General features: G+C 52.2%; 1 protein-coding gene across 1 annotated transcript in view; it reads right to left on the reverse strand.

Annotated features, from left to right (window-relative positions):
• The window catches only part of ETNK1 (ethanolamine kinase 1), a 36,485-nt gene extending 23,194 nt beyond the window's left edge, over window positions 1-13,291 (reverse strand). Inside the window, exons 1-2 of the mRNA XM_077267217.1 lie at window positions 12,883-13,291; window positions 789-1,048 (exon numbers count right to left, since the gene is read on the reverse strand). Coding sequence (XP_077123332.1) covers window positions 789-1,048; window positions 12,883-13,029 — 407 coding nt within the window. The 5' untranslated portion in view covers window positions 13,030-13,291. The remainder of the gene's footprint in view (window positions 1-788; window positions 1,049-12,882) is intronic.
• Between the last annotated feature and the right edge of the window lie 3,476 nt (window positions 13,292-16,767).

The raw sequence follows: 16,767 nt of genomic DNA on the forward strand, positions 1-16,767 counted from the left end.
CATACAGTCCTGTATACCAGAGACCCCCAGCAGCCGCTCATACAGTCCTGTATACCAGAGACCCCGCAGCATCGGCTCATACAGTCCTGTATACCAGAGACCCCGCTGCCGCTCATACAGTCCTGTATACCAGAGCTCCCGCAGCATCGGCTCATACAGTCCTGTATACCAGAGACCCCGCTGCCGCTCATACAGTCCTGTATACCAGAGACCCCGCAGCATCGGCTCATACAGTCCTGTATACCAGAGACCCCGCTGCCGCTCATACAGTCCTGTATACCAGAGACCCCGCAGCATCGGCTCATACAGTCCTGTATACCAGAGACCCCGCAGCATCGGCTCATACAGTCCTGTATACCAGAGACCCCGCAGCATCGGCTCATACAGTCATGTATACCAGAGACCACGCTGCTGCTCATACAGTCCTGTATACCAGAGACCCCGCTGCCGCTCATACAGTCCTGTATACCAGAGACCCCGCAGCATCGGCTCATACAGTCCTGTATACCAGAGACCCCGCAGCATCGGCTCATACAGTCCTGTATACCAGAGACCCCCAGGAGCCGCTCATACAGCCCTGTATACCAGAGACCCCGCAGCATCGGCTCATACAGTCCTGTATACCAGAGACCCCCAGGAGCCGCTCATACAGCCCTGTATACCAGAGACCCCGCAGCAGCCGCTCATACAGCCCTGTATACCAGAGACCCCACAGCAGCCGCTCATACAGTCCTGTATACCAGACCCCGCAGCATCGGCTCATACAGTTCGCGGCTGTGATCTTGTACCTGCAGATCTTTGGGTTGCAGACGTGCTCCGGATCCAGAGCCGCTCCCTGCATGAACTCGTAGCACAGGCCGTTGTTAAAGGTGCAGTACAGTTTGGGGGCGCAGCCGTGCGCCTGCAGAACCCGGAAACTCTTCACTTCCTCGTCTCGGTCCACGAACAGCTCGGTCTTATTTCCGTAGATTCGCACCAGGACCACGTCCTCCATAGTGTCTCCGACATAGCAGCCAATCAGCTTATTGGTAATCCCGTCTGTAAAGACCTGAAAGAGCAAAACAGAAGGTATGAGGAGCGTACCCCAATATAAAGGAGAGTGTATGAGGCAGGTACCCCGATAAAACAGAGCGGTCGGCTGCACTTAAAGTTAAAAACCTCTTGACGAGGAGCACAGACACCGATGACACGCTCCCCACGTCCAACGCGCCCTTCATCACAGAAGAAATATATCACATAACTAATGAGGATCGAGGATGGTCTTGTGAGGAGCGGCGCAGCGTGCTGCCGAGTGCTGCCGAGTGATGGACGACCGGGGACAGAGTCCTGCAGGTGCTAGAAATTCAGTCCAAAAGGAAGAAATGAGAGTCGCACCGGAGAGGGCAGCACGACAGAACCATGGGTAATATAATGGGCAGGACCCAAACATCGCAGAGACCCCGACACCCGCGCATGGCAACGATGCCAGCCCCCACACAGAGGAGAAACCCCGGCCCCACGCATGCAGCGACACCAGCCCCCACACAGAGGAAAAACCCCGTGCATGGCAGCTATGTCAGCCTCCACACAGAGGAGAAACCCCGCGCATGGCAGCTATGTCAGCCCCCCCCCCACAGTACAAGGCAGCAATGCCAGCCCCCCAACCCCCCCACACACACAGTACTAGGCAGCATTGCCAGCCCCCCCACAGTACAAGGCAGCATTGCCAGCCCCCCCCCACAGTACAAGGCAGCATTGCCAGCCCCCCCACAGCACTGCCAGCCCCTTCAGAGAACAATGCAGCAAAGCCAGCTCTCGCACACTGCATCGATGCTGGCCCTCACACAGAGGAGAAACCCCGGCCCCACGCATGCAGCGACCCCAGCCCCCACACAGAGGAAAAACCCCACGCATGGCAGCTATGTCAGTCTCCACACAGAGGAGAAACCCCGGGCCCCGCGCATGGCAGCTATGCCAGCACCCCCCTACAGTACAAGGCAGCAATGCCAGCCCCCCCCCACAGTACAAGGCAGCATTGCCAGCCCCCCCACAGCACAGTACAAGGCAGCAATGCCAGCCCCCCAACCCCCCCCCCCCACAGTACAAGGCAGCATTGCCAGCCCCCCCCCCCCCCACAGTACAAGGCAGCATTGCCAGCCCCCCCACAGCACAGCATTGCCAGCCCCCCCACAGTACAAGGCAGCATTGCCAGCCCCCCAACCCCCCCCCCCCACAGTACAAGGCAGCATTGCCAGGCCCCCCCCACAGTACAAGGCAGCATTGCCAGCACCCCCACAGCAAAGCATTGCCAGCCCCCCCCACAGTACAAGGCAGCATTGCCAGCACCCCCACAGCATTGCTAGCCCCCCCAGAGCACAATGCAGCAACGCCAGCTCTCGCACATTGCAACGATGCCGGCCCTCGCAAGACCCCCAATAGCGATGGCCACAAGGTGCACCATTCACACACAATCTGAGGTGCGGACATCGCTCAGGTCGCACAGGTGACGCCGTTTATCAGACACGTGGACTCCTGATCGTATGGAGATAACGTCTCTGAATTAATGTGACAATGTTCTGGATAATAGGAATCTCTGCTCCTTCCGATGCTCCGGCGGCTCCAGAGCGATTCTGTTTCTCTGGACGGGATCGGACCACACAGGACGGGAGTTTCTGCTCTTCTTCCCGTCTCGTCGAGGAACGAGAGATCAGTCTCACTCACACTGCGCATTTATAGAAAGTCGCACGAGAATTCTTTGTCCTGTAAATGACTTCATACACAGTGACGAAGCGTTGCTGGGCCCATCGTCCACATTATACAATTATCAGGAATGAGGCGCGGGACTGTATGAGCGGTGGATACATTGTGTCTCTTTACCTATCGAGCATCCGGGAGACGTCTCCAAAGCCGCAGTATTAACTTCCTGGATCCGGCCTCGATGTGACACATCTCAGACAGATCTGATGAAGGCGGCGACCAGTAAAGTCACTGATACTGGGGGGAGAACACAGGAGTCCGGGGCGACAACAGACGGCACAACGTAGAGACATCAGTGCAAAAACCTCACATGTAACAGCGTATATACAGTCAGGGCTTCAGGGTAGTTTGATTCTTCTTGGAGGTGACCATATGGGATGGACATTGGTGTGAATTTATATTAAACAACTTGTTTTCAAGGACAGATTCTACGTACAGAAACAAGGCACCGCCATGGGCACGGCGTGTGCGCTGTCATATGCAAATTGTTTCTGGGAGAGAGAGAGATTTTGCATGGTGACAGTGTGAACGTGTCAGACCTAGTGCAATGTTGGCATTGCTATACTGACAATGTTTTATTAATCTGGCAGGGCACTGAAATTGAGTTACTCCAATTCATGCAGGCCCTTAATTGCAATTCCTTCTACCTTAAACTCACTTGTAAGTGGCATAAATCGAAAATGGACATCTTGGATATACAACTGTGTGTCGAGGATGACTGATTGATGCAAACTGATTTATATTGTAAAAAGTGACAGCAGTGAACTCTGCTACACGCCTTGTATGAACACAGATCCACTCATCAAGGCCATCCCGACTGGAGAGTTCCAGAAAGCCAGACAAATTTGCTCCACTAACGAAAGGTTCGAACAACAATTCAATATCCTACTAGATTCAAAGCAAGAAGATTCAGCAGTACGAGCATCAGAAATGGCTGCCGGAGATGACAAGGGATGATCTCCTGATACATTCCAAGAAGGCGACATGTATCGGTCATGAGACCGGCTTCATATCCACTTCTAATTGTCACTGGAGCAGGACACGTAAAATAACGGTGACAGGTTGGCCAGTATTACAAGCCGATGATGTATCGGTGGCCCCTCTGCCCAGGGTCTCCAGAATAACACCACGAAGAAGCAGGAATCTCAAAGATCTTTTGGTAAGAAGCCATTATGCAGCGTGTACCATTCATGACTGCGGGCCACAGACACGACTGCTATCCTTGTGGCAATTGTGTGCATCTTGAGATCCATTTTTTCATCATCTGCTGGATCCAAACTATCAGATCAATAATGCTACAAATGTGGAGAATTACACCACTTGTCCATGCGCAAAAATCTACATTGGACTAATATTGCCAGAGTTAAAAATTTGGACTTGCAAGCACGTCAGGGACATCATGGCGACTAAAGAAATATCTGACCTATCCATAGTAATAACACTCCCAAAACATCAGGTCTACCATGACTGTGATCCTCGAGATCTTAAGGTACCTTCACACGAAACGACATCGCTAGCGATCCGTGACGTTGCAGCGTCCTCGCTAGCGATATCGTTTAGTTTGACACGCAGCAGCGATCAGGATCCTGCTGTGATGTCGCTGGTCGCTGAATAAAGTCCAGAACTTTATTTGGTCGTCCGATCGCTGTGTATCGTTGTGTTTGAAAGCAAAAGCAACGATACCCAGCGATGTTTTACACTGGTAACCAGGGTAAACATCGGGTTACCAAGCGCAGGGCCGCGCTTAGTAACCCGATGTTTACCCTGGTTACCAGCGTAAAAGTAAAAAAAACAAACAGCACATACTTACATGCGTCCCCCAGCGTCTGCTTCCTGACACTTACTGAGCGCCGGCACCTAAAGTGAAAGTGAAAGCACAGCGGTGACGTCACCGCTGTGCTGTTAGGGCCGGAGCTCAGTCAGTGTCAGGAAGCAAAACGCTGGGGGACGCATGTAAGTATGTGCTGTTTGTTTTTTTTACTTTTACGCTGGTAACCAGGGTAAACATCGGGTTACTAAGCGCGGCCCTGCGCTTAGCAACCAGATGTTTACCCTGGTTACCCGGGGACCTCGGCATCGTTGGTCACTGGAGAGCGGTCTGTGTGACAGCTCTCCAGCGATCAAACAGCGACGCTGCAGCGATCGGCATCGTTGTCGCTATCGCTGCAGCGTCGCTTCGTGTGAAGGTACCTTTAGAGTAAGGGGCGTAGATAAGGCCCATTGCGGTACCAGTATTCTTGTATTTTGCCCAGCGAAAAAGAAAATGATTTTGATACTGAACATGTCGTCTTCAATAGTCCTGAATGAGAAACGCAGCTTTGTCCATTTTTATTATGGACTTCTCGGTACTTATTGTCTCTCCGATGTTTGGCTTCTTTTTGTATTAGTTCCTTGCAGTTTGAGGTTTTTCTGTATGTTTGTCTTGCTTTTAGTGCATATGTACAGACTGATCGTGGTCTCATGCTCGAACTTTGCTGGGTGGTCCCTTCTTTCGCATGGGTAACCCCATTTTCTCAACATGTTTACGGCTGACACCTATTTTGGACTGACTTCTGGATGGCAGGACAATACAACGCAGCACCTCCACTTGAGAAAGCAATAAGGCGAAACGCGCGTCAGGGCAGTGTGGAGGGTCTATCAGACACCATGTGTAAGCAACTACTTCTTGATGGTGCATTGGACGTGTACAATCTGAACTATTTTCATACTCTGCATACCGTACCGATTAATAGTTCTCCTCCTGAAATGTACAGAACGGCCATCTTTCTCGTGGGTGATCCTATTCACGTCAGCCCTCCTTCATGTTCTTTATAAGACCTTAAACATAAGGATGAATGACCTCGGGGAGATCAAAACATCCAACACTACGGAGACACCATCATGTGTTTCTCAACGCAGTGATCCAGAACACTGCCCCCATCCCTAAAGGGAAATATGCCAATGCATGTAGAAAAGCCACGGAGACACCATCACATGTTTCTCAACGCAAGCAATGAATAGCCAGGTCTTTCCCCGGGAAGGAACAACCACGGGAAGGGCAGCATCCAAGAAAGGAAAACCACCTATGCCAAAACATGGTATCCATCCACAGACAGCTGTTTCGGGGTATTTGCCCCTCATCAGTGTGGAGGAGGAAACTGGCTATTAGGAGCAGTGCCTTGTAAAAAGACTATAAACGTAAGGATTAGGGTTGAGCAAAACGGATCGTTCATTTTCAAAAGTCGCCGACTTTTGGCGAAGTCGGGTTTCGTGAAACCCGACCCGACTCCAGCGTGGGATCGGCCACGTGGTCGGCGATCTTGGCGCCAAAGTCGCGTTTTGTATGACGTCTTCCCCGCCATTTTTTCAGCCAATTAAGGAGTGTGGGCAGCGTGATGACATAGGTTCCGGCCTGGTTTCTGCGGCGTCATAGAGCCATATTACCATTTGGGCTGCAGTGATTTCCGCAGTCAAACACAACATATGCTTTGCACGGATGGAGAGGGAGAGGGAGAGGGAGAGGGAGAGAATAAAAATGTAAAAAATAATCCACATTGACTTGCATTGGGTTTCGTGTTCCGGTCCGGAACCCGACTTTACAGTAGAATCGGCCGATTTCACGCGATCCGACTTTCGAGAAGGTCGGGTTTCACAAAACCCAACTCGATCCTAAAAAAGCAAAAGTCGCTCAACCCTAGTAAGGATGAATGACCTAGTCTTATAGCCTTTTCACTAGGCACTGCTCCTAATAGCCAGTTTCCTACTCCACACTGATGAGGGGCAAATACCCCGAAACAGCTGTCTGTGGATGGATACCATGTTTTTGCATAGGTGGTTTTCCTATATTGGATGCTGCCCTTCCCGTGGTTGTTCCTTCCCGGTGAAAGACCTGGCTATTCATTGCTTGCGTTGAGAAAGACGTGATGGTGTCTCCACGGCTTTTCTACATGTCTTTATAAGACCTTATACACGTGTTCTGTGATATTTTGATATGTTCTAATAAATCTTGTTGTTATGCTACCCGGTGGTTTATGGCTTCTCCAGCAGTGGTGTACCTTTGTTCCTGTATATACAGTCAGGTCCACAAATCTTTGGCCAGTGACGAATCCTCATGATTTCAGCTCTGCAGGACACTATTTTGGATGTAACATAAAACAACTGAGATGTGACTGACGTGGAGACTTACAGTTAATTAAAGGGATTGTACAGAAAACTCCTGTGAAACGTTTAGGAATTTCAGCCATTTTCCTACAAAGTCTCCTCAATTCAGGGCTCAGAAGTAATTGGACAAATTCACTTTCCCATAAATAAAATGTCCATGTTTAACCCTTTGTGGAGAATCCTTGAAGCAATGACGGCCTGAAGTCTGGAGGCCATAGACGTCACCATCGCTGGTCTCGTCTTGTGTGAGGCTTTGTAGCAATGGGGGCCTGAAGCCTGGAGGCCACGGACATCACCATCACTGGTCTCGTCTTGTGTGAGGCTTTGTAACACTAGGAGCTTGAAGTCTAGAGGCCATGGCCATCACTGGTCTCGTCTTGTGTGAGGCTTTGTAACACTAGGAGCTTGAAGTCTAGAGACCATGGCCATCACCATCACTGGTCTCCTCTGGTGTGAGGCTTTGTAACACTAGGAGCTTGAAGTCTAGAGGCCATGGCCATCACCATCACTGGTCTCGTCTTGTGTGAGGCTTTGTAACACTAGGAGCTTGAAGTCTAGAGGCTATGGACGTCACCATCGCTGGTCTCCTCTGGTGTGAGGCTTTGTAAGGCTGGGGTCACACTTGGCGTAAGACAATACGCCACGTATTATACGTCCGTACTACGGCCGTAATACGGAGAAATGTTCCCAAAATATTGATCCGTAGGCAGGGTGTGTCAGCGTATTTTGCGCATGGCATCCTCCGTATGTAATCCGTATGGCATCCGTACTGCGAGATTTTCGCGCAGGCTTGCAAAACCGACATCTAATGGATTTATGTGCTCAAATGTTAGGGAAAACATATATACAGTATATATATATATATATATATATCATTGAGACACACATATATATATATTCTGTATTTAGATTTCATTCAGCGCGAGATCTGTGAAAAGCCGGTAATTCAATTGCCGGCTTCTCATTTCTCCTGCACAAACCCGACAGGATATGAGACATGATTACATACAGTAAACCATCTCATATCCCCCTTTTTTTTGCATATTCCACACTACTAATGTTAGTAGTGTGTATGTGCAAAATTTGGGCGCTGTAGCTGCTAAAATAAAGGGTTAAATGGCGGAAAAAATTGGCGTGGGCTCCCGCGCAATTTTCTCCGCCAGAGTGGTAAAGCCAGTGACTGAGGGCAGATATTAATAGCCAGGAGAGGGTCCATGGTTATTGGCCCCCCCGGCTACAAACATCTGCCCCCAGCCACCCCAGAAAGGGCACATCTGGAAGATGCGCCTATTCTGGCACTTGGCCACTCTCTTCCCACTCCCTGTAGCGGTGGGATATGGGGTAATGAAGGGTTAATGCCACCTTGCTATTGGAAGGTGACATTAAGGCAGATTAATAATGGAGAGGCGTCAATTATGACACCTATCCATTATTAATCCAATTGTATGAAATAGTTAAAAAACACACACACACATGATTAAAAAGGATTTTAATGAAATAAACACAGCGGTTGTTTTAATAATTTATTGCTCTCTCAATCCATCAGCAACACCCTCGCTTGGCAAAATAATAAACGCACAAGATACATACCTTCTGATGTCCGATCACGTCCCACGAGGTAATCCATCTGAAGGGGTTAACTAATATTACAGGCAGAGCTGCGATAAACCACTCGCTCGTGCCTGTAATCCCCGGGTGCTGAAAGGAAAGCTGGATCTGTACTTACATTCAGTCGCGGTGATGCGCCCCTGCTGGATGTTCTCATGAACTGCAGCCTGGGAACTTTTTCCCACGCTCCAGGTCATATGAGGACATCCACCAGGGGGCGCATCACCGCGACTGAAGGAAATGTAGGTCAATGACCTACATTTCATTCATTCGCCGGGGATTACAGGCACGGAGCACAGCTGCATTTGCAGGGCTCCTGCCTGTAAAATAATTAACCCCTTCAGATCATGGATTACCTCGTGGGATGTGACGGTTCACCAGAAGGTATGTATCTTGTGCGTTTATTATTTTGCCAAGCGAGGGTGTTCCTGATGGATTGAGAGAACAATAAATTATTACAACAACCGCTGTGTTTATTTCATTAAAATACTTTGTAATCATGTGTGTGTGTGTTTTTTAACCCTTTCATACAATTGGATTAATAATGGATAGGTGACATAATTGACGCCTCTCCATTATTAATCTGGCTTAATGTCACCTTACAATAGCAAGGTGGCATTAACCCTTCATTACCCCATATCCCACCGCTACAGGGAGTGGGAAGAGAGTGGCCAAGTGCCAGAATAGGCGCATCTTCCAGATGTGCCTTTTCTGGGGTGGCTGGGGGCAGATGTTTGTAGCCAGGGGGGGGCCAATAACCATGGACCCTCTCCTGGCTATTAATATCTGCCCTCAGTCACTGGCTTTACCGCTCTGGCGGAGAAAATTGCGCGGGAGCCCACGCCAATTTTTTCCGCCATTTAACCCTTTATTTTAGCAGCTACAGCGCTGAAATTTTGCACATACACACTACTAACATTAGTAGTGTGGAATATGCAAAAAAAATGGGGATATGAGATGGTTTACTGTATGTAATCATGTCTCATATCCTGTCGGGTTTGTGCAGGAGAAATGAAAAGCCGGCAATTGAATTACCGACTTTTCACTAACACCGCTGCGTATTTCTCGCAAGTCACACTGCTGGTCCGTGTGGAATCCGTATTTTTCTCGCCCCCATAGACTTTCATTGGCGTATTATTTGCGCAATACGGTGACAAACGCGGCATGCTGCGATTTTGTACGGCCGTAGAAAGCCGTATAATACTGAACAGTAATATACGGCTGATAGGAGCAGCCCCATTGAGAATAATTGTGCCGTATGTAATGCGAGTTTTACGGACGTAGTTTCTGCGCTCTTACGTCCGTAAAACTCGCATGTGTGACCCCAGCCTAACACTAGGAGCTTAAAGTCTAGAGGCCATGGACGTCACCATCGCTGGTCTCCTCTGGTGTGAGGCTTTGTAACACTAGGAGCTTGAAGTCTGGAGGCCACGGACGTCACCATCGCTGGTCTCCTCTGGTGTGAGGCTTTGTAACACTAGGAGCTTGAAGTCTGGAGGCCACAGACGTCACCATCGCTGGTCTCCTCTGGTGTGAGGCTGTGTAACACTAGGGGCCTGAATTCTGGAGGCCATAGCTGTTACCATCGCTGGTCTCCTCTGGCGTGAGGCTTTGTAACACTAGGGGCCTGAATTCTGGAGGCCATAGCTGTTACCATCGCTGGTCTCCTCTGGTGTGAGGCTGTGTAACACTAGGGGCCTGAATTCTGGAGGCCATAGCTGTTACCATCGCTGGTCTCCTCTGGTGTGAGGCTGTGTAACACTAGGGGCCTGAATTCTGGAGGCCATAGCTGTTACCATCGCTGGTCTCCTCTGGTGTGAGGCTGTGTAACACTAGGGGCCTGAATTCTGGAGGCCATAGCTGTTACCATCACTGGTCTCCTCTGGCGTGAGGCTTTGTAACACTAGGGGCCTGAATTCTGGAGGCCATAGCTGTTACCATCGCTGGTCTCCTCTGGTGTGAGGCTTTGTAACACTAGGGGCCTGAATTCTGGAGGCCATAGCTGTTACCATCGCTGGTCTCCTCTGGTGTGAGGCTTTGTAACACTAGGGGCCTGAATTCTGGAGGCCATAGCTGTTACCATCACTGGTCTCCTCTGGCGTGAGGCTGTGTAACACTAGGGGCCTGAATTCTGGAGGCCATAGCTGTTACCATCACTGGTCTCCTCTGGCGTGAGGCTGTGTAACACTAGGGGCCTGAATTCTGGAGGCCATGGGCCATCACAGCGCTTCCACCATGTGTTACAGAGGATGTGCCGAGGATCAGGAGCCTTCTCCAGACTTTCTTCTTCCCATCATTCTGGTGCAGGTTGACCTTAGTTTTGCTTTTCCAGAACTGGGCGGCTTCTTTAGATGTTTTTTGGTAAAGTCTAAACTGCTCTATTTTTTGTCCGATTAGTGGTTGTGGAGACCCCTCGGTATTTGCTCTAATGAAGTCTTCTCTTTATGGTGGACTTTAGATGCTGATTCACCGAGTTTCTGTAGAGTGGTCTTCTTTTGAAGGGGGATGTTGTGAAAGGGATTTTCTTCACCATGGGATGAAGTCTGCAATCATCGACCACTGTTGCCTTCCGTGGACGTCCAGGCCTTTCGGAGTTCACAGCTCATCTGAGCGCTCTTTTCTTGTATCAAACTGTTGATTAGGCCGCTCCTGACATTTCTGCTCTCTCTGATAGATTACTTCTTCTTCTTTTCAGCCCAATGATAGTTGGTTTCTCTTCCATTGAGGGCTGCTATATGCGCATGTTGTGGGTTCACAGCAACAGCTTCCAAATGCAAATGCCCGCACCAGGAATCAGCTCCAGACCTCTTACCTGCTTTATTGATGAGTGATTAATGAGAGAAAAGCCTGTGCTAATTACAGAGCTTCTGAGCTAATTGTCCACATTACAGAGCCGGGATTCCTGAACCTCTCCCCCAATTAGGATGAAACCCCCTCAGATTACAGCTTAGAGTCGGCACTTTTCGCCCAGACTGATGACACCTGGCAGCCATGTTCCCGGAAATTGTTTTGGAAGGAGATTTCTTAGGTTGTGGCAGAGCTGTGACATGAGAACCAATCACATAGTGACAAGACACCGACCCTGTACTGGGTGTAAGAGGGGCTGACATCAGGGGGTCTCGGCACTGCACATATGGGGAGGGGACGTTTCTACACTTCCTGTCTCTTTTCCACATTGATGAGCAGTACAGGCAGCGTGCAATGGCTGATAGCAGAGAACAATAGCTTGTATTGAGCAGGCTGAGCCGCGGGTGTGATGCTCGGAGTAGGGATTCCTTGGTATTTCGGGAATGTCGCATGGTGGGCTGTCAGATTCCAATTCATTATAGTGAGGAAACTCCCCTTGTGTCAGAAGAATCTGGTGACTGCACCGGACCCCCGGACATGAGGGTAGGGGGCTGTAATGTCAGCCAGGACAGCGGGGGGCACCGGACAACACGAGCACACTGTCCCTCACCCAGACCCTCTCCCCTCCCCCGGCCTCTACAGTACCTGTGTGATCACCTATCTCCTCCTCTCTCCTCCCCCCCCGGTTCCCCCTCTCTCCTCCTCCTCCCCGGTTCCCCTCTCTCCTCCTCCTCCCCGGCTGCCCTCTCTCCTCCTCCTCCCCGGTTGCCCTCTCTCCTCCTCCTCCCCGGTTGCCCTCTCTCCTCCTCCTCCCCGGGGCCCCTCTCTCTCCTCCTCCCCGGTTCCTCTCTCCTCCCCCCCCCGGGGCTCCTCTCTCCTCCTCCTCCCCGGGGCTCCTCTCTCCTCCTCCTCCCCGGTTCCCCTCTCTCTCCTCCCCGGTTCTCCTCTCCTCCTCCCCGGGGCCCCTCTCTCTCCTCCTCCCCGGTTCCTCTCTCCTCCTCCCCGGGTCCCCTCTCTCCTCCTCCTCCCCGGGGCCCCTCTCTCCTCCCCGGGGCCCCTCTCCTCCTCCCCGGGGCCCCTCTCCTCTCCTCCTCCCCGGGGCCCCTCTCCTCTCCTCCTCCCCGGGGCCCCTCTCCTCTCCTCCTCCCCGGTTCCCCTCTCTCCTCCTCCCCGGGGCCCCTCTCTCCTCCTCCTCCCCGGTTCCCCTCTCTCCTCCTCCTCCTCCCCGGTTCCCCTCTCTCCTCCTCCTCCTCCCCGGTTCCCCTCTCTCTCCTCCCCGGTTCTCCTCTCCTCCTCCTCCCCGGTTCCCCTCTCTCTCCTCCCCGGGGCCCCTCTCCTCTCCTCCTCCCCGGTTCCCCTCCCCGGGGCCCCTCTCCTCTCCTCCTCCTCCCCGGGGCCCCTCTCTCTCCTCCTCGGGGCCCCTCTCCTATCCTCCTCCCCGGTTCCCCTCTCTCTCCTCCTCCCCGGTTCCCCTCTCTCTCCTCCTCCCCGGTTCCTCTCTCTCCCCGGGGCCCCTCTCTCTCCTCTCCTCCTCCCCGGCCTCCTCAGTACCTGTGTGGTCACCTCCTCCGGTCTCCAGTGCGGCCTCAGCTCCCGCAGCAGCCGCAGCGCCCCCTCCCGGTACGCGGCCTCCAGCACGGTGAGCTCCAGGCGCGGCACCTCCGGGGATCCTGGAGGAACGTGGATGTAATTCGCCATCAGCGGGAGCCTGCAGCGGACACGGCCGCGGAGAAGAGACAGCAGCGCCCGGCCCGACGTCCCGCACAGCCCGCCCGTGTCCCCGAGCACCGCGTCCCCGAGCACCGCGACCAGTCCCGACACTCGGCGAGCAGCGCAGCACACGGCGACTACACAGCGGAATGGAAAATTCCGACACCGCAGGCACGCCCCCCTCCTGACAGCGCAAGTGGCCTGACCCGTGACGTCACACCACTGTCACTCGCCTGCCGAAAGGGCCCGACTAGAAAGCCCCGCCCAATCAGGAAACCGCTCCAAGTCACCTGACGAGGCAGCAGCCAGTGACGTCACCACACAGCCTGGAGGAGCGGCGCCGTAATCACCGGAATAGACGCGCACTGCGAACTGTGAATCTCTGCAGGTAAAACTGCACACAGCACACGGTGATAACTCCGCCCCCAGCCGGTCACTATAACCCCGCCCCAACCGCTCACTATAACCCCGCCCCAACCGCTCACTATAACCCCGCCCCAACAGGCCACTATAACCCCGCCCCCAACCGTTCACTATAACCCCGCCCCAACAGGCCACTATAACCCCGCCCCCAACCGGTGACTATAACTCCGCCCTCAACCGTTCACTGCAACTCCGCCCTCAACCGTTCACTGTAACTCTGCCCCCAACCGGCCACTATAACCCCGCCCCCAACCGGCCACTATAACCCCGCCCCCAACCGGCCACTATAACCCCGCCCCCAACCGGTCACTATAACCCCGCCCCCAACCGCTCACTATAACCCCGCCCCAACAGGCCACTATAACCCCGCCCCAACAGGCCACTATAACCCCGCCCCCAACCGGCGACTATAACTCCGCCCTCAACCGTTCACTGTAACTCTGCCCCCAACCGGCCACTATAACCCCGCCGCAACCGGTCACTATAACCCCGCCCTGTAATTGGAGCGCCCCCACACCTCCGCAGGGCCGAGGGGTACCCGGAGCCGGGCCTCTAGGTCTCAGTTCTGGGGTTGTCACGGTGGCTAGACCCGGTCCGTGGCCCTGTCTGTCAGTGGGGGACGTCCGGTGCAATAAGTGGTGTAGTAACGGTGTAGCGGTGCAGTTGTGGGGTGCAGGTCGCGGTAAATAACGAGGACACCAGGTTGTAGTCTCTTTACCTCTTTACTGAAGATCTCTGAGTCCTCAGTCCGGAATACGGCTCACCAGGCTGCGCAAGTCCGGCCGGTCCAATGGCACTTCCAGAGCTCTCCTTGCAGGTGGAAATCGGTGCCTTCCTTCTAGCGCTATGTGTTGCAGTCCTTCCCTGCTGTGCTTACGGAAAGTCCCCACAACTGTTGTGTCTGTTTCTCGTGTTCCCTCACAACAACTTAATTCGCAATGATCTTCCTCGTCCCTCCAGATACTATGGTAGGAACGCACCCGTATGACGGGGAGGCTCGGAGATCTTCCGGGACTCTATCTGCGCCCCTCTCCTGTTGGTACCCCCCTTTGCCTTCCTGGGTGATGCGTGAGACAGTCCGCCTCAAGCTAACTGCCCTGCCGTAGGTCTGAGGTATGGCTTGAAACTCTTTACCTCCTCGGCGTTCCGGCCACCGGTAGTGCGCCTCAGTAAGGTGCTGCCTCTTTCAGCACAACCCTCACTGGTATCTCCTTTCGCTTGATTTCGTTTCTCACTCAGCACAATCTATCTCGCTTCTTAGTCCTTCCTTGGGCACCGCCGCTATGCTGAGCAGGCACGGTCCCTTTACGTTCTTTCCATGCCAAGCCTCTGCCAGGATCCCACCCCTGGCAGAGACCCTACAGTCTCTCTCTTCACAACACCCTCTGCCACCAGGTGTTGCTCCGTTCAATCCCGTCAGCGTTCTCTCTAACTTCCTGCCTGACCCCCAGTTTACCCACTATGGTGGGGAGTGGCCTAATGAATAGCACCCTTAGCTCCCCCCGGAGGCCCAGCTGTGAAATGTATTGGTGACTGTGATACCTGCTCAGAGAACTCCTTCAGTGCCATCGAACGCACCATGGCCCCCCTTAGTGGCTGAGCCATGATACTGCAACGACCAGGACTCTGGGGCGCTGCACTCCCCCCTGGTTAAACACAGTACTCCAGGACTGGGAAGAAAAACAACAATACAGGTTAGCAAAAAGACATACAATTTTGTTGAGTGCAAATAACAATAAGTATACTTAAGTAGGCTTCCCTTTATGGGAGGTGAGGACACTTTTAACGTTGCAAACATAATCAACATTATAAATTACAGAGCATAAATAACTTCTGTTACCCAACCGGGTATTCTACTTAGTGCAATTTTTGGAACAATAACTTAACATTGCCTTTAAGAAACTCACACTCTTAGTCTATCAAAGGCCTTCCTATAATCACATTACAGGGTAGGGTAACTTCGCATTCTCCTTCTTGTGAACCTGCAGGACCGCCTGTCCCTACGGCACCAGACCTACTGCCTCTCCTTTCTTTTACAGGACCGCCCTGTTCAGCCAGGGCCTACTGCCTTTCGCTACTATACACAGTATAGACATAACATTCCTTTCATTTAAAGAACTCTGAGCCAGCTCTACTCGGCCCCTTTAAGGACTCACTCTCTAACCCCTACGGGTTCACTCTCTGTCCTTAGTAACAAAGTAACTTTTCAATGGGGACGCGGGGTTTACCTTCTATCCTCACCTTCATTATTACTTCTTTTACTTTCAACTATGCAGGCTTCTACATCTACCCCTACGGGCTCTCTGCATCTTTCCTTTCTACAAAACATTATTCAAATTTCACATTTCAACAACTTCAACACATATAACTCGGCATGTAAAACAGTTACATTTTCTTTTTCAAGGCATCATTATCACATTACTGTTCGGTAACAGTATCTCTTTCAAATTTACTTCGTCACATCCCCTTTAAGAGGGGACCAAGTCTTTCTGAGGTCGCTCGTCTTCTCAGCCTACCAGTCTTATGCAAAGTTCCAGCCCGGGATCTTCACAAAGTGTCTTTAACTAAACCCAGTAGAGAAGGAATCTTCGCAAAGTGTCTTTTGGCTCAAACCAATAGGGCAAATATCTTCGCAAAGTGTCTTTGGCTAAAACCAGTAGGGAGCACCTTTAAGAAGGTGCAAACTATTTACAAAGGAAGTTCGAATCATGCACAGTCCATGATTTCTGCAGTTCTTTAAACTTGTGCAAAACTTTGAGAACAACAATAGTGGCCCCGGGTCAACAAGGGGTCACCTTTAACCCTAAACGGGTTTAGCAGCAACTTGGAAGAACAGTAACTATGTACATTTTTCAGTGGTATTACTTTACCGTTGAGATGTGGCGGGGGGTCTTCTCTCCGGCCTCACCAAACCAACAAATCGTTCCGGTGAGCCAGGGCGTCGTTCCGGTCCCAGCAGTGCCAGAATCCCCCGCTGGGAGATCCTCTTGGTCGGTAACCGTACACGTTCCCCCGGGGCACGGTGAGGTCGAGCTTCTGATGGTTCCGCGGGACCGGGCTCTGCAGCTTTCCTCGCCGGAGTATCGTCTTCCGGTGCTCCTGCAGCAGCCTGGAGGGCAACGCATCGCTGCACGCCTCGGGCTATCCAGCCCGTCTCACCCGCGGCCCTCCTCCACCGCGTGTAGGTGACAGCATCACCTGGCTCTAAGTTGCAATCAAACCTCCCGCTGCTTGGTTCCACCTCTATCCGATCCACACGGACCTGTAGTGGCTCCCCGATCTCCTGGATTATCCCCCGTCCAG

The sequence above is a fragment of the Ranitomeya variabilis genome, chromosome 5, assembly GCF_051348905.1.
Source record: "Ranitomeya variabilis isolate aRanVar5 chromosome 5, aRanVar5.hap1, whole genome shotgun sequence".
Lineage (NCBI taxonomy): Eukaryota > Metazoa > Chordata > Amphibia > Anura > Dendrobatidae > Ranitomeya > Ranitomeya variabilis.